We start from the raw sequence: 18,586 nt of genomic DNA, 5'->3' as shown, positions 1-18,586 counted from the left end.
ACATATCATGTGACTGGCCCATTGGCATGTTATTAATGCCAAGCTTGCAGAGCTTTCATTCAGATGTGGGCTGTGATGTGTCCAGCCCACGTTAGCAATATAACATGGAATTTTTCCCATGCTGTGACAGCAAGCGTGCTGGTTTGTGTTGTAGCCAATAATTCTGTTCTCTAAAAAATTTAACATTGATCGCTCTTGAGCTTTGCACTGTCTGCTATCTGCTGGAATATTACAAATAGCTTTTTGTTGTTAGACAACTAAATATATTAAAGTATTAATCCATGATAGTATGGTAAGTGTATATTTTTGTGGTTAGATATTCTATGGAAAATAATTGTGGATCATAGGGAAATATATTAGCTTAAGGTAATGTAGAATTTACAACACACCTGTATTTTTACCAAGAACAATACATCTTGGGTTTTGTTTTAATATACGAAAGCAAATTAACGCTGTATAGCCCAGCTCATCAAGTCTGTGCTGAGTTTATGGATGAAAAAGACTTGCACGCACCCACCTTACAAAACTGCACCTGTTTCTGCTCCTAGTTGTCACATTGAAGGCTTCACGAACTACGTAGTCAAAAGATATGTTAAATAATGTGGAGCCAGAGGACATCCCTGTCACGCCCTAAGGTGTAGAGGGAATGGCTCTGACTGACGGCCATGTAGTTTGAAGCGGGGCCGCTCACCATCATGAAGGTCCTTAAGGATCGTGAGCAAAGTTTGAGGGACTCCGAAAGCATGAAGAACAAGCCAGAGGCCAGGCCTACTGATAGTATCATAGGCCTTGAGCAGGTCAATAAAGCACATACAACAACAACAACCGCCATTCGCCACTAAGTGGCGGTGACGTCACCACGAACACGTTATCCAGGGAAGGTCCCTGGATAACGTGTTCTGCATCTATCAACCTTCTCAGGACATGCGTGGGAATATGGATTTGTTAGTAACTGTCGGCTTAAGAGGGCCCAGTCTTGTAGTCAGCTGTGTGTGCACTAATATTTTTTGTCCTGAAAATGTGGTAGTAAGTCATGTTAACCTAAATCATTTAGGATAGTGGGTGTGTGAACTTTATTAAAAAGGATTGCTGAAGCTGTTCATTTATCCTGTAGTGAGTCCAACTGAGTCGCAGACGTTGTACCTTTAGAGGCAACACATTTATTTGTAACACCGTAACACGAAGGGGTAACTGCCCCTTCACCAGATACAGCCTAGCGTGGTGACCACCCAGCTAACTACTCTATACAGGGGAGTTACTGCTACGAAGGGTCGGGTCCGCGACCACGTGTTTGCCTCGAAGACGTAGAGCTTCCAGCTTGCGATGTAGGCTTCAGCTGGTGGACGTAGAGCTTCAGCTTGTAGAATGCAGCAACCCCAGTCCCCCTCAGGGACCCACCTTATATCCCCCTCCGCCCTTGGCCCCGCCTGCCTTCTGGAACCTTCTAGCTCCCTCTCGAGAGCTCTCCCTGGATAATCACCTCCTAGTCCCCCCACCTGGGGGGCTCTCTATGGACACTCAAGATCACGTGTCTGCAGGGTCAACCAGAGTGCCATGGCCCGGGGCAATCCTGCCCTTGGGTTGATATTCTCACACTCCCACCACACGCTATGCGTGGTGCCCGCGCTATCCAGCGCTCACCAAGCCCCGCTAGGGATGGTACTACACCCGCCCACAGGGTGTATGCGATGACAGTGCATCGCGTGCCCTGGCCCTCTCACGCCGGCACCATGCAGTGACATCCCTGATGTCACTACAATCCTATTCGCACTTTTTGTGAGTGTGTTGCATTCTATTTTCATTGACATATTTACTGCTTCAAGTGTATAATCATCCTATTGCTTAATAAGATCATATTAAGCTAAAAATGTTATTTACTGCTGTAAAAACTCATTAGTTAAGACCGTGACACTTTTCTCTACAGTACTCTGCATTAAATTAACTTGTCTCTTTTTGGCCACTGTTAAGGTATACTTATACAGCAACTATTAATACAATTAACCATCGTGTTTCCGAAATATTATTAAATAGATCGCTGAGAGCTGAGCATTTTTTCTCTCTCTTAACCAAACATCCCACTTACAATGTATCACTTTTTGCACGAGTGTGCATGTCTTGTCCAAGGTGCTTCTTTATACTATACCTAAATCAATTTGCTAGCATACTAAGGCTTACGTGTGACTGCAGGAGTGTGCAGGTGATCAGCTGTGCTTCTCCACACACGTTGCAAACTATTAACGAAAACTGTAATGAGTATACAGGGTTATCTATTTATTTATAAATGACTAGCCTTTTGCCCGTCCAAGGACGGGTGTATTGCAGTAAATCTGAAACTTGCAAGCGAAAAGCAGACCGCGACGTAAAATTCGTTGCATGAATGCGTGTGCAATTTGTAAGGGCGCGGTGACACAGACCTATTTTATTTTAAGGTTATAAATCCCTTGTTCATCATGACGTCCTTTTTACTTTGATGTCTCAGTAGCGTTACGGAGATCGCGTGACGTGAGGTGACGTGAGCCTTTGTAGTGAGGGTTGTGAGTTCACGCTGAGGAGGGGGGATGAGGCGCCTCGGCCCCCCATGTCGAGTGACGTCAGCCGCTAATTATTTTGAATGGGGGGAGGGGTGTGTCCATTTGGAGGACGTCACTTGCTCATGAATATTAGGGGGGCTGGTCAATGTGGAGTGACGTCACGAGCGTTAAGTACATACATTCCTGGGTGATTATAGTAGGTATTAGGGAGAAATTATAAAGCAAATGTTATATTTCGATGCCTATGCATAGCGATAGTATGTTTTCTGCTTGTTGCAGAGGTTCACAATTCGCCTGGTTAATACTGCGGGTGTATTAAACGTGAATCATAAAAATACGCACCATCTGCTTCATAGTGGACCTGACGATGTCATTCAGAAGAGTTGGCCATTGCGTGCTGTGTCATGGTCCAAATTTTGCCAATTACTGAATTAAAAAGCATATCAATCATCGTCTGCTATTTGAAAAACTTGGCGGGAGCCTCCTAAAAATAGTAATGGGATTCAGTGAGGCTTTCCTGAGTTAACAAGCCTACTAAGTAAAATAATAATCGACTGTTGAGAAGGGGTCATTCAAAATCATTGGGGTCCTGCTGTGTAATAGCATAATTCAATCTTAATTTTAGAACTTTCGTGACTGCAGGAATTATTATTTGGTTCTTTCGGTTAAGTCACGTCTAAAGATAAAATAAAAAATTAAATTAAATAATAGAATACGACGTTTCGATTGCAACACAAGCAATCATCATCAGGTATAATGAAATAGCGACATAATATCTAACCAGAAAACTATAGACAGACATATTAGCAGACAGATATCACAAGATACATACATAGCGAGAGCAACACAGGTGACAGAGAGGGGTGATCGTCTCTGTGGGGTGGCCTTAAATAGACAGAGGGGGGGCGGAGGCAGAGAGAGGGAGGGGGGTTAGAAAAAATTAGCATATCAATGAGTGGTCCAAAAGAAAACGTGGTGCTGCGAGTACGATGGCACAGCAAGCAAGCCTGAAAATCAGGAGAAAGACACACTAAAATTAAATAACCTAGTAAAATATCGAAATGTAATGTAATACAACACAGAGGGTCGGTCAACACACAATCTTTTGGACCACTCATTGATATGCTAATTTTTTCTAACCCCCCTCCCTCTCTCTGCCTCCGCCCCCTCTCTGTCTATTTAAGGCCACCCCACAGAGACGATCACCCCTCTCTGTCACCTGTGTTGCTCTCGCTATGTATGTATCTTGTGATATCTGTCTGCTAATATGTCTGTCTATAGTTTTCTGGTTAGATATTATGTCGCTATTTCATTATACCTGATGATGATTGCTTGTGTTGCAATCGAAACGTCGTATTCTATTATTTAATTTAATTTATTATTTTATCTTTAGACGTGACTTAACCGAAAGAACCAAATAATAATAGCATAATTCCAGTCAGTCATGGTTTAGATGAATAGCATCTGATTGTAGTCCACTGAATGAAGATTCACTTTCCAAGAAAAAAATGTAATTTGGAAAGACTGTAATATATTTACCAAAGGAGTTTTGAAAATGTTCATTGTGATTGTGTGATGATGCTATTTTTATGGCAATCAATATTTATCACTAATTTACACATTATTAGGATAACTGTGGTAGAATCATCATTTTCACTGCAATCATCACTCACAGAATCTTAATTTGTACTCTTTAATTGAGGTAATTTTGTTGGCTGCTTCATGATGCTATTCTGCTATGCATGTCCATATACATAACTATGGGTTGGTCGGGGGTGCCTGCGGCGCCCCCTCACAACCATTTACGACCTTCGGCCAGGAAAGTAACAAAAACATTTGCACGCGAACGACGTATTTACGCAAGCACCCGATGCTCCGTTTTGAAGTAAAAAAATGAAACATCTTTGAATTGTATTATGTTTTGAATTAGATACTTTTATTTCTTCATTAAAAGCTTATATAATTTTATATCTGGAAGACTTTATTGAAAACGACATTTCGTGTGAATTTTCTCTCGTCGTTAAGTAGATGGCCTTGCTGGGGGTTCGGTTCGATGCGGACTTTCACCTGTTTGGGATTGCGGGATCGAGATAAGGCGACATAGAGCTGGCCGTGCGAGAAAACCGCCATCTGCAGATCTATTTCAACGTAATCGAACGTCTGTCCCTGCGCCTCCGTCGTTCATGCAGGGAACGCGTAGGTTTGCAGCGCTCCCTGCATGAAAACGACGGAAAGTGCAGCGTTCATCACAATTAAAGTTGTGCGCTTATATAAGAGTATTTAGCCCAGAACAATGTCCCTTTGTAATATTTCTATTTATGATGGATTGAGCCACTGGTATGGTACAACTTCCTTAAAGAGATATGCAGCACCTTCAGAGGAAGCTGTTGTTTATACATGTATCATTTAACTTGCACATTTAGACCATGGCACCATATTTTGTTGTGTTTTAATATAACCGGATAGTAGCAGGATTTTAGTTGTCGGATTCTTGCAAATATTGTCACAGCTAGATGCCTCTGTTGTAATATATTTCGAAATTAATAAATGTGTGCTCTGAGCAGAATATTCGACTAGAACAATAGCTCAATCTTGACAGAATTAACGATTTGATAACCAGTCAAGTGTACTGAGATGAACACTTAATGCAAGTTTATTTGTGGTTCTGGTAACTCCCACCTTCTAACTTTCTTACATTTTTAGCACTTAAATTGTTCTGGTAAGTGAGAGGACTTAAATTCCCACTATAGAGTTGTGCACTCTGATAGGCATCACCTTGAACATTGGGCTTATTGGTGATTTTAATTGAGATATTTGAGTTTTAGAAAAGTAATGAAAAAAAGCACAGGAAAATATTTCCTACCTGGTGGTTGTATGTTATAAATAACAGATTCCCTATGTTATCCGTGTGTCCTAAATGAGTAAATGAGCCACGTGGGAGCCTCCGGACTACAAACTAGAGTGTAACTTTACTGTGCTGTTGCTTTGTGCAGAATGTTCCCTAACCTCTCGCATGCATCTGTTTTTATTTCCCAAGGATATTCTCCTTCCTGGATGTTGTTACCTTGTGCCGCTGTGCGCAGGTGTCCAGAGTAAGTTCCCAGTCTTCAACTTTAACACTCTCACATAATCATCATTTGTCAAAATGATGGCTGTAATTGATCACATCCTAGCATTAATTGCTGCATAATAATGATTTAATTCATACAGTGTACTTTATTAGCCATTACCTGATACTGGAATATCAAAGTGTGACTTGTTCTGCTCACATGCCATGTGAGGAATGGCCGAGGGCAGATCGTTAGGAGCCAAGGCATCGTTTTTTTGTTTGTGCACGCGATGTGAATAAAGCTGAACTGTCGAACAGTGAACTTCAAGGGAGAATTTATCTTAAACATTATTGCATTTTTAATTTGGGAGCTTTCGTGACTGCAGGAATTATTCTTTGGTTCTTTTCGGTTAAGTCACGTCTAAAAATAAAATAATAAATCAAAATAAAACAACACATTACGACGTTTCGATTGCAACACAAGCAATCATCATCAGGCATAAAAGAAATAGCAACAAAAATCTAACTAGAAAACTATAGACCGACATACAAGCAGACAGACATCACAACGGCACACATAGAGAGGAGTATACAGGCACACGAAAATTAAATAACCTAGTAAAATATTGAAATGTGATGTAATACAACACAGAGAGTCGGTTAACACACAATTAACGCATGGCCTGGTTGACTACGTGTTTCAAAATTTGCTAAGTTAGAATTTTAAGTGTGAGCAACAAATATCTAACTAGAAAACTATATACAGACATACAAGCAGACAGACATCACAACGGCACACAGAGAGAGGACACAAATCGGCTGTGTGAGCAACAAAAATCTAACTAGAAAACTATAGACAGACATACAAGCAGACAGACATCACAACGGCACACAGAGAGAGGACACAAATCGGCACAAAGAGATGGTCGTTTCTGTGACGGTCCCTTAAATATAGAGAGGAGGGGGAGGGGACGGGGGGAGGGAGAGGGCGGGGAGATCAATGGGTGCACGCCAACGTACTCCTATTGTAAGTGAGATGATAGACGCGGCACGGGAGGCAAACCTGAAAATTAGGACAAACGCGGCACGGGAGGCAAGCCTGAAAATTAGGAGACAAGCACACGAAAATTAAATAACCTAGTAAATTATCGAAATGTGATGTAATACCGACTTTCTGTGTTGTATTACATCACATTTCGATAATTTACTAGGTTATTTAATTTTTGTGTGCTTGTCTCCTAATTTTCAGGCTTGCCTCCCGTGCCGCGTTTGTCCTAATTTTCAGGTTTGCCTCCCGTGCCGCGTCTATCATCTCACTTACAATAGGAGTACGTTGGCGTGCACCCATTGATCTCCCCGCCCTCTCCCTCCCCCCGTCCCCTCCCCTCCTCTCTATTTTTAAGGGACCGTCACAGAAACGACCATCTCTTTGTGCCGATTTGTGTCCTCTCTCTGTGTGCCGTTGTGATGTCTGTCTGCTTGTATGTCTGTCTATAGTTTTCTAGTTAGATTTTTGTTGCTCACACAGCCGATTTGTGTCCTCTCTCTGTGTGCCGTTGTGATGTCTGTCTGCTTGTATGTCTGTATATAGTTTTCTAGTTAGATATTTGTTGCTCACACTTAAAATTCTAACTTAGCAAATTTTGAAACACGTAGTCAACCAGGCCATGCGTTAATTGTGTGTTAACCGACTCTCTGTGTTGTATTACATCACATTTCAATATTTTACTAGGTTATTTAATTTTCGTGTGCCTGTATACTCCTCTCTATGTGTGCCGTTGTGATGTCTGTCTGCTTGTATGTCGGTCTATAGTTTTCTAGTTAGATTTTTGTTGCTATTTCTTTTATGCCTGATGATGATTGCTTGTGTTGCAATCGAAACGTCGTAATGTGTTGTTTTATTTTTATTTATTATTTTATTTTTAGATGTGACTTAACCGAAAAGAACCAAAGAATTATTGCATTTCTTTTAAGCCCTTATTGAGTTGTCATGTTGTTTCATTTCGGTCGGTGTAAATACTTAACTGACTCCTAATTTAAATTTTTATTTAAAGCTTTCGTGATTGCAGGGATTCATATTCTTGGTTCTTTCGGTAAAGTCACGTAGAAGGGAAATAATAAAATAATATTAATATAAAACAATAAAAATTCTCACAACGTTTCGACTGCAACGCAAGCAATCATCATCAGGTGTGAAATCCACAGAAAGAAAATTGTCTTTCTGTGGATTTCACACCTGATGATGATTGCTCCCTTCGACATGACTTTACCGAAAGAACCCAGAATATGACTCCTAATTTGCCATTTTAGCACGATTTAACAAAGAAACATTTTCTAAAAATCCACGTGATTTTTTTTTTTGCTGTCATTTCTTCTCTGTTAGTGTGTTTTGTCACTGAATACGGATGTATTTGCCTTGGCACTTAAAATGTACATGCTGTGATCGCCAAGTCACAATAAAATGTAATTTGAAGCTCCCTGTTGAGTTTTGACTTGAGTAGAATAGTGCCATACTCATGTACAGTGCCAGTTATGGCTGTATTTGTTTTGCTCATTGTCAATTAATGTGACCACATCTCTGCACTGAACCCTATAGGCATGGAATGTGCTGGCCCTTGATGGAAGCAACTGGCAGAAGATCGATCTCTTCAACTTCCAAAGGGACATTGAGGTAAGAGTTATCAAACTTAACATTACAAGTAATTTCATCATTGTCGGCGATCGTTATAGTTGTAACAGTAATCCTATAACATTAGGGCACATCGTCTTACTGTCTTCTACTGTTAATTATAAAATTAGTTAAACTTTTATGCTCTTTGTATGCACAGTTAATTAAGTCATGTTTCCCTTCACTGGCTGAGTAGATCTTTGGCAGAAGTAAGCTAAAAAGAAATTAAAAGTCAAAGTAATATTCTCCTCATGAGCATTGAAGTGGTCCGCGTTTCCTGTGTATACCCCTCAGCCAATGGTGAAACTTCCACATTCGTATGGCGGGGACAATTCTATCCATAGGACAACCACTGTTTAATTCCCCACAAAGTCTTACACATTTGATTAACCTCAGAGGGATGATGAACTCCCAACCAGGATTTTATACGCAACCTCTGATTGCAAGCCGCTCTTACTATTGAGCCGCCTAGCCAGATCAAAACAAAATAATCTTAGGTGTGCATTCTGTTTGATCTAACCTGTAAAAGGCATTTGCATTTTTTTTGTCTGTCTGTGTGTGGCCACAACTTGCAAAGGATTTGGCTTGCAAACCGTGGGGTTTACGATAAAAAAAAAAGTTGCCAGGTACCACGTGATAATCCCCGTGGTGAGCCAACGCTATTCCGATTTCGCATCCGTCAACTTGAAAGTACTTGAATGGCCAATTTAGTACATTTATTTATTTCCTTACGCCGCTGAGCGCGCGCCAAAGTATGCATCTGCGCATGCGCGACAAAGCCGTGCTTGTCCCCAGCCATGCACACGCGTTCGGTGGGGGGAGGGGGGAATTCTCATTTGCGTTAAAAATGTGAAAAAAATACACACAAAGCACAGGTTTATTATTCAAAAGTGTTATGTCCTCTTCTACCCCCCCGCCCACCCCAATGTGTGCACTTACTACTATAGGGTCGGGAGATACTTATATAGCGCTTAGATACTGTTATTGTAGAGCAGGCGGTGGGATGGTAGGGGGGTAGCGGCCCAGCCCCAGCCTGCCAAGGTGCCACCTCGGCTGGCTGGGCAATCTCGGCGAGGCCACGGCCTCTGCATGGGACTAAGCCTCACCACGTTACTGTTAAGTACTATATTGTTGGTTCTTTCGCTAAAGTCACGTAGATATAAAAATAATAGTAATACTTGCAGTTAAGCAATATAAAAATAGTAAAATAACATAAGAATAATAAAACACAAATAAACCACGAATGCAGACTGTTGCCTGCTTTTTTATCGGAGCGAGTGTACTGCCAGTCTATAATGTAGACTGCAGCCTGGTTATTAAGCTGGGTGAGTGTACTGGCAGTCTATAATGTACACTGTGGCCTGCTTCTTAACCTCGAGTGTACTGGCAGTCTATAATATAGCCTGTAGCCTGGTTCTTAACCTCGGTGCGCATACTGCCAGTCTATAATGTACACTAGCCTGGTTTTTAAGCTCTTTGAGCATATTGACAGTCTGTAATGTGGATTGTAGCAATGGTTATTAAACTGAGTGAGCATACTGGCAGTCTATAATGTATACTGTCGCCCCGTACTTAACCTGAATGAGCGTACTGACTGTCTATAATGTAGACTGTAGCCTGCTTATTACGTTTGGTGAGGGTACTGGCAGTCTATAGTGTAGACTGCGGCAATGCTTATTTAGCTGCGTGAGTGTACTGCCAGTCTATCATGTAGACTAGCCTGGTTTTTCAGCTGGTGAGCGTATTCGCAGTTTATGATTGTAGACTGTACCAATGGTTATTAAACTGAGTGAGCGTTTAATAACCATTATAGACTGTCAGTACACTCACCGAGGTTAAGAACCAGGCTACAGTCTACATTATAGACTGCCAGTATACTCATCCAGCTTAATAACCGTTGCTACAGTCTACATTATAGACTGCCAGTACACTCACCAAACTTAATAACCAGCCTACAGTCCACAGTGTTTTTTATTAATTTTATTTTATTTTTATTTATTCACTTTATTCCTATTATTTTTCTATCTACGTGACTTTACCGAAAAAAACAAATAATATGATTTCTTGCAGTCACGCACATTTTTATTCAAGAATTTAGTACTGATGTAATTACAGTTTGATACCTGCTGGCATGGAAGTGGAATCATGGGTACGGGCACGGTTAAGTAACAACCAATCAGAGTAGGAGGTGTATCTGCGGCTAAGGTAAAAGGTGGGGTTAGCCGAGAAACTCCGGGAACCTGCTTGAAGGTTCCACGAGAGGACGTGGCCGGAGGCGGGGCCTAGCCACGCCTGGGGGGATATAAGGGGGAGTGGACGCGGGGCTCTGGGTTCGTGTGGGGTCTTGGGTCCTGGCTGTGTCGCTGCTCGCCGATATCTCTCTCCGTCGTCCGGCCACGTGGAAGATCTCCTGCGGGGTTTCCATCGCCGTCATCGTCACGCCGGCCAGCCAGCGGCATAGCCGAATGAGGGCGATGGGACCACGCCGAGTGATGGGCTGTGTGTAGCCAGTAGAGACGTTAATACCTAGTGTTGTACTCGGTGTGAGAATGAACAAGTATTGGCCTGTGTTGTGCCCAGTGTATGTAATAAAGAAGTACCCTCTACACGACATATCGCGGAAGTCGCTCATGATACTATTATACAGTTAGTATAGCTACTACTACCGCCACTACACTGCTATAGAGTTAGTATAGCTACTACTACAGCCAGTTCACACTCCTATACAGTCAGTAAATACTACTACAGCCAGTAGATATTACTATAGAGTCAGTAGATACTAATATAGAGTCGGTAGATAGTACCGTAGAGTCGGTCGATACTACTATAGAGTCAGTATATAATAGTACAGTCAGTAGATACCGCTATAGTCAGTATATACTGCTGCAGAGTCGGTAGATACGACTATATAGAGTCAGTAGACACTGATAATTGTTTTTTTACCCTTTTATCTGGCAACAAAACTGACACCTTTTTTACAAGGAGTCATGTTTGCATAGACCACAATACCTGCAGTCGTAATGCAAAAAAAATAACTGATAAAAGGCGCACAACTGAAAGACAATGCACCATCAGAGTATGAGAGCTCGGGGTAAGCATTTACACCATTGGAACCTCATTTGCCAGTAGAAAAATATGATAATTGGTTTTTTACCCTTTTATCTGGCAACAAAACTGGCACCTTTTTTACAAGGAGTCATGTTTGCATAGGCCACAATACCTGCAGTCGTAATGCAAAAAAAACTACTGTTGGGTCAACAGATACTACTATACAGTCAATAGATACTACTGTAGAGCCAGATACTACAATACAGTCACTAGACACTACTCACTCTGTTGCATGTAGGGTGTGTAGGTATATATGCCTGGGGGGGGTAAAAATATTTTTGTAGGGGGCACAGGTCGACAATTTTCCGACACCTTTTTGATCAACTATTTACCGAACACTTTCTATTACTTTTTCATTCAGGACTTCTTCAAGCCTCTAAAAATGTTTTTTTATGGACAAATGGACAGACAAACGGAATGCCAGCCTTTCACAATAGCTTAGTACTTGTGTATTTATTTATGTTATGTTTATAAGCAGGAAGTAACCGCCGGTTACTTCCTGCGAGTTCCTAATCCAGTAGCAGTTTTAATATAAGCTATATGATCCTCTTCTGGTGTGGTTTATAGACGCTTATAATTAATGCTTGTTTAATAACATCTAAATATAGGAGTTCTGTGATGGGAATGACAGGTGTACTCATTACCTGAAACGCAGTGATTTTCACAGTTACAGACTTTGGGGGTACATGTCTTGTCGTCATCAGTAACATAAGATATATTTTTTTCCCTGTCGAGATGGAATTAAGGACGACATGACTGGGTTTATGAATCTTCCTAGGAATGGCTCCCACAATCCCCTGGGGATGAAATGCATTTAACCTTTTATTACTCCTCTCCAGCGTAAGTGATTTTTTTCGCTCGACCCTTAATAGCGATTTAAGGTAGTTCATGTCATGTTCAGTACTAGACATTTTTAGTTTTTCTCTTAATAGTGTGTTGAGCCATTGTGATACTATTGCATAAAATATCCTTTACTTTTATTTTTAATTTATAGAGCTGGTAAACAGGTATTCCTTTTCTTATCGTGCTTTTGGTGTGACATGCTGGCATTTCATCAGCGATGTGTGAGGCTGGGTTTAACATTCACACTGAGTGCCAGCTGCTTCAAGCTGTTAGGCACACGTCGTGTTTTAACTTTTGTAGGCACTGTATGTAATGTATGTAATCCACAAATGTAAAGCATTTTACACTTAGAATTGTTTAATATTTGAGTGGATTGTGATATCAATATTATACAACGAATCTTTAAATATGTAGATGCAGAAGACATCATGTTAGATTATCAGAAAGATCTTGTCACGATAACATGCCTAAAAAGTGTTAACAGTTTAATAGTGCACGTTCACAAATGTATAGTTATACTTACGTTTTCTACTGACTTGGCTAAAAAGCATCTAATATAAATTGCTGAGGTATACCAAACTGAGAAGATATATAAGTAATTCTTTAAACTCTATTAAACTGGGAAGATGGTTACATATAATAACAATTTAATTTGTTAACATTTCAGTGTGCTAAATGTGTTAAATAGATATGTTTTTTTCCATAGGAACTGCGTTGGCTGTGAGCAGCAGTGCTGTCTGATACACATTTTGTGGCAGCTCTGGAAACGGTTTCCTCACCGTGTGATATTTGTTGTAAAACCATACAGCATGCATTTAAAAAATGAAATAACTTGAATGCTTCATTTTTTCACAACTTTATACCGCATGGTTTAATACATTTTGTAATAGACTCTGTTTCCTCGAGATCAGTAACATACCTGTCAACCCATAAGGTTTTACCCATTTTCTTGTACAGGGAAATTGAGTTTTCAGGTCTATACAGCGGACAGCCGTTTCAATACGGGTACATTTTTTTTGTCTATTTGTTTGTGTTTCTCCCTTTTGATGGGACTTTGTAGGATGAACGATGAGATTTATAAGGGCACGAGGTGACCAGTAAGGTCTTTAATAAGGTAGGCACGGATAAGGGGTTTACAGGTGGAAATCTGAATGTATATTCCAACATTCTTTGTTGTACAAGTTGCTTTGCTTTGTTGATTCCCATGTGATTTGTGCATCTTGTTTGTAATTAAAGTAGGGTGTGTAGTTAAATGCTGTTGGCTGCTCCTGCTTTTTGCATGCACGGCTTATTGGGGGAGTTGGGCATGTGAAGGGTTAAGGTGGAGGACTGACTACCCACAGTAGTACAGCTTCCAGGGGAACTGAGGAGTTCAGAAAATTGGGTTAATAGTTTGTTCCTGTAGGTGTGATTACGCTCTTGATAATGGTCCGGTATATCCTGTACAGTTGGTTAATGCAATGTGGTGCTTGTAGTGGTTATTTGTAATGCATATTTACATGTATATCAACTGTATATAGGCAATGTGGTATCCTGCTGTATGCTTTGATGTGGTTGATAAACCATGTTACTCATGCTGTCTTACAAAAAAAAACATGTTTATTTCTTCCTCTTGTGCACTCCTATACTCTTCAAGTTTAAATGACCAGATTGAGCTTGCAGGCATTGCAAAAGCAAGCATTTGCCAAGCCATTTTCAAGCTGGGGCATGGTTGCTGACCAACCTGATTATTCTGCAATTGTCAAAATGAAAACGAAAAAGAAAATGTTTGTATTGTGTGTTATTTTCTTTCGAGGTGATGCTCGTAGACAGTGATGAGGATTTTCCCTGGAGGAGAGGCTGTTAAGTTTGTGAGCGGCGTACACCCTGGTTTTCGTCTGTGCCATGTGTGTTTTGTGTGTGTGTAGTGTTGGCCACACACACCCTCGTGTACCATGCCGTCCTTCTTAGGTGCTGGCTAACAGCACTTGCCCCAACAGTCATATGGAGGGATCTTTGTCTTTATTGTACATGTGACAGGGTCGCGTGGTCGAGAATATTTCCAAGAGGTGCGGCGGTTTTCTCAGGCAGCTGAGCTTACGAGGGTGCTTAGGCGTCGGGGACAGTGCTCTTCGGTAAGCATCCTCTACGACCGTGCATCATTCACTTGCAGCACCGAACCACTTGGAGAATGGAGCCAATTAGTTAACCTTTGCCCTCAAATAGCCTCATCCAGTTATCTGGAACCATATAAAGCATGTTGAAGGTAAGAATCAGGATGATTAGGGATGAAAATGTCAAACAATCTAGAATATGCAGAACTGTAAAATAATTTGCCAAGAATGAGGAAAGAATTTGTAGAAAAGAACACAATTGAAGATGGGTATATGACAGCAGAGAAATGTTGGAGATGGGTCAATTTCAAACAGTAGATCTCACAGAGCAAGGTGAATCTATAACATGTGAAAGCAAATATATGCAAATATAGCAAAAAATCATATTTCCTAAAGAATCCCAAAAAATCAGACAAGGAGAATGTTCCACGTCTGAAAAAATAACCACCCTAACACAACCACCTCGCTCACCGAGCTCGAGGTTTTTGCTTTGCGATCTGCCATTAACATGCTAATCTCTCACATTAACATAGCCACCTCGGGCGCCCGCTGTGGAGGCTGCTCAACGTTCTTACATTATCATGATAATTTTTACTGGGCAGCCCTTTGATTGGTGTGAAAAACCCATCACCGTCGCGGTCGCTGCCCACCACTTACATTAACATTAGCTGCTGACATTTGGGCTACGCCCTTTTCAAACCTTTATAAACAGTTGACCTTTAGAAGCTAACCCCCTCTTCCTGATGACGAACGCTTGTGTTGCGATCGAAACGTCGTAGTTTTTCGTTATTTGTTTGTTATTTTCTTTGAACCTATCTACGTGACTTTGTGACAAATAATATTAATATAACCACTATCCTTCATATGAATAAATAAAAAACTCCCAGACCAGATGGAATAACTGCAAACATCAAAGAAACAAGATCACCTGTTTGATCATAGTTTGAGAGCAAATTTACTAAATGTTTACACAAATAAATCCTTCAATTGTGGCATAGCTATGCACACCCTTGTCAACAATTGTCCTTCGGAGTGAAGTGTTGTACAGCTCTTACTGGGATCAGTCAATCTCAATCTTCTATTTGGATCTCCTCCAGAGCTTGTATACTGTGTGCATGCCCTTGAAGATGGAGCTTAAGTTCAATTCTTCCATCAAGCACAATATCACTCTCTAAGGACTGAACCAGCGCAAACCTCTTGAGAGCTCCTCTCTGTTCAGCCGAAGCAGTGATTTACAGTACGGCACTGAGTTTGGCCCCATCGGGTCTTAGAATTCTGAGCAGAAAAAAAGTGCAGGATGTTTAACTGGATGACACTGGTATGTTAGGAGCACACCAAGTGATTGTGCCAGGTTAAGAGTGGGCTTGCTGATGTTAAGAGTTGACGTTGCCGTGGAACTGTAGCGTATATGATTTGGAATGGGCACGTCCTGCAGTTGTGTGGCAGGGCAGCAAGCCATGTAAATCTTCACCATTTTGCTTGGCAATGCTTGTTTGGGACACCATTTTTTTTGTTTTAGCCATTATGTACATTTGCCACACTGTGCCGTCTCTCCCAACAGGCATTGTAAGCTTATGTACAAAAATCTGATTGATTTTTTGTTGGACATCAACGTGTTCAGTACTTTTAAACAAATAACATTTGTGTCACTGAGCATTTCAAGGTTGCATTCAATTTGAGAGCAGTGATACTTGGCAGGGTATGCTAAATCCTCCGCGAATCATTATACGAGCATTTGTTTGGTTGGTTTAAAACAGCGGTGTTCCTATTTGTTATTGCATTGTGCTTCATGTGCTTATTATAACCATGAAAGTTCATCCTGCTGACTGGGGTGTTTTTCTACTGCATCTTTCCATCTTCCCAAACACTGTATGCATTTTGAGGTTGAGGTCTTGATTGATGCTGTTAATTTCATTCAATACCTAGGCTAATTCAATATTGAAAGTGTTAAACTTTGTCACATCCATCATATAGCTTTATTCCATTCTGCATTAATGATGTGGGGATTATATTTCTTGACCTAAAATGTCTGCCGCTACATCTTGGATTGATGGCGTGTGAATTCCGTACGGTGCGCCATATTTCTAGAACCATCAATGATTTATTAACTAATTTTAAAGGTATTAACTTTGGCTTTACGGTAATATTTTGCAAAAGGGTAAAATGCAGATTTATTTCTGCATTTTAAATGTTGTACCATGGTAATTCTCTCATACATACTTAAACTGCTGCTTGCCTGCATTTCATATATGTGATGCTTGATGCCACTGCCGCTTTGGTTGCACAGAGTGATGTGTCTAAAGTGTTCTTTGTTTATTTGTTAACTTTTTGGCGTGCTCTTTTGCAGGACATTTTCTCAGAACTGCAGAAATATAGAAACACTCAGTCTTAACGGCTGCACAAAAATTACAGACAAGTAAGTTGACTGGTCTTCCCGAAAAAAGCACGTATTCCCATTACCTATCACCAGGCTATAGTAATCACCTTCCATATTGGTAATGATTCAACAAATGCTAAGAAGCGAAAATACACAGTTGCATTTCTCAACTGCTCTTTCATTTAGTCACAATACAATGTACACAATGTAGCATGAGCAATTTCAGCCAAGCATCATGTAACAGATAGGTGCTCAGTCATTTAAAATGTGTCAATATAATATCTGTATAGTTGTCCAAAAGACTTGCGTCAAATATGTATGCAATGAGGTGAACATTTTTAAGGTTAGGTATTCGTAACAATATTTGTCACGTAAGAGTATTCAATGTTACATACCTGTGTGAGAAGAGAAGGTAGACAGGTTAGGAGAACATTATCAGAGTTTATCAATAGCTATAAGTTCATGTCAAGATGCTGAGATATGAGAGTAACCCATTCCGTTGTGGTAAAAACTCTAAAAATGAAATATTACCGATAAAATGATAACTGATGGGAGTGGTTCGCGCACTGCAATGAACTCGGCGGTGTGAATTTGATTCCTGGCCAAGGCTAACATCAGTGGTGAATGATAACTGAACCAGTTCTTGGTGCCCCCCTGCACTGACCAGCATGATGAAGTACGATTAAACAAGCCCTGTCAGTGACATGATGTGGGGGAGAGAACTACATCTATAACTGGATTGACAAATAGCTGTACATTATTTATTCTATTACAATGACAACATTTGTAAAAATGTAGATTTTTCATATATTTTCAGTTCTTGTGAGATATATTGCATATGCATGGATTAACATGCAAATTCTAAAATGGGGAAACTTGAGAATAGGTTTTCCCCTTTTTTTTTGGCAACAAAACAGGTGTTAAGATATTAGAAACACCAAACTGAAACCTTTTACAACGAGTCATGTCTGCATTAACCACAATACTTGTGGTCAGAATGCAAACAAAAAACATACTCTGACAATATATGAATTGTCTTGGAAACTGATTGGTCCACACCAGAGACAACTTTCTTTTCAGCCTAGTTTCACACCTTTTGGCGTCCTCTGGTCTAACACCGTTTTGAGACTAGGCTCAAAAGAAAGCTGTCTCTGGTGTGGACCAATAAGTTTCAAAGACAATGCATTTATTATCAGAGTGTGTTTTTTGTTTGCATTCTGGCCACAAGTATTGTGGTTAATGCAGACATGATTCCTTGTAAAAGGTTTAAGTTTAGTGTTCTAATATCTTAACACAGCTGTTTGTTGCCAGAAAAAAGGGGGAAAACCTATTCTCATATTTTGGTCCTGGCAAAGGAGGTCCCATGATGGGGAAACTTGTTAATCTGTCAGCGTTTATTTTGTGAGCTGTACATTTGCTCTACTTATTTGGGGGGGGGGGGGGGGGGGATTAAAAGTTGCATTTCTTGCCTGTTGAGTACTCTGACTGACTGCGTGTGCAGCACGTGCGCCAGCCTTGGCAAGTTCTGCTCCAAGCTGAAGCAGCTGGACCTCACTTCCTGCACGGCCATCACTAACCACTCACTCAAGGCTCTCAGGCAATGGCCAACATGCATAGCTGCAGACTTCAGGCCCAGTCTCCGTGGGAGGACCTGCGGTGGCTTTGAGTTGCCATGATCTTCCATCGTGTTGCCTTTGGGCCATTACACATGGGGGATTGCCCACAGGCTTCCAATGCAGTCCATTGGTATGAGAAAAGGGCATTCAAATATTCATGTCTATTTGTAGGTTTTAGTGGACTGAATGTGGTGGGTGTCAGTGTTACTGGATAATGTATGTTGAGTCTCAATTATACTTGGGATATTTGTGTTATTTAGCAGCAATACCTAATCATCTTATAAAGTAATATCTCAGACAA

The 18,586-nt window shown here is 40.7% G+C and overlaps 1 protein-coding gene across 3 annotated transcripts in view; it reads left to right on the top strand.

Moving 5' to 3' along the window:
* Nucleotides 1-18,586, top strand: part of LOC144932081 (F-box/LRR-repeat protein 20-like) — a 35,793-nt gene that overhangs the window by 3,528 nt on the left and 13,679 nt on the right. For all 3 annotated transcript variants that reach the window (XM_078856126.1, XM_078856124.1, XM_078856125.1), the window contains exons 4-8: nucleotides 5,569-5,623; nucleotides 8,177-8,251; nucleotides 14,219-14,313; nucleotides 16,640-16,708; nucleotides 18,171-18,266. In XM_078856126.1, the coding sequence (XP_078712252.1) occupies nucleotides 5,569-5,623; nucleotides 8,177-8,251; nucleotides 14,219-14,313; nucleotides 16,640-16,708; nucleotides 18,171-18,266 (390 nt within the window). The remainder of the gene's footprint in view (nucleotides 1-5,568; nucleotides 5,624-8,176; nucleotides 8,252-14,218; nucleotides 14,314-16,639; nucleotides 16,709-18,170; nucleotides 18,267-18,586) is intronic.

The sequence above is a fragment of the Lampetra fluviatilis genome, chromosome 1, assembly GCF_964198595.1.
Source record: "Lampetra fluviatilis chromosome 1, kcLamFluv1.1, whole genome shotgun sequence".
In the NCBI taxonomy this organism is placed as follows: domain Eukaryota; kingdom Metazoa; phylum Chordata; class Hyperoartia; order Petromyzontiformes; family Petromyzontidae; genus Lampetra; species Lampetra fluviatilis.
The sequence above is the reverse complement of the archived record's forward strand: the minus strand, read 5'-3'. Positions and strand labels throughout refer to the sequence as shown.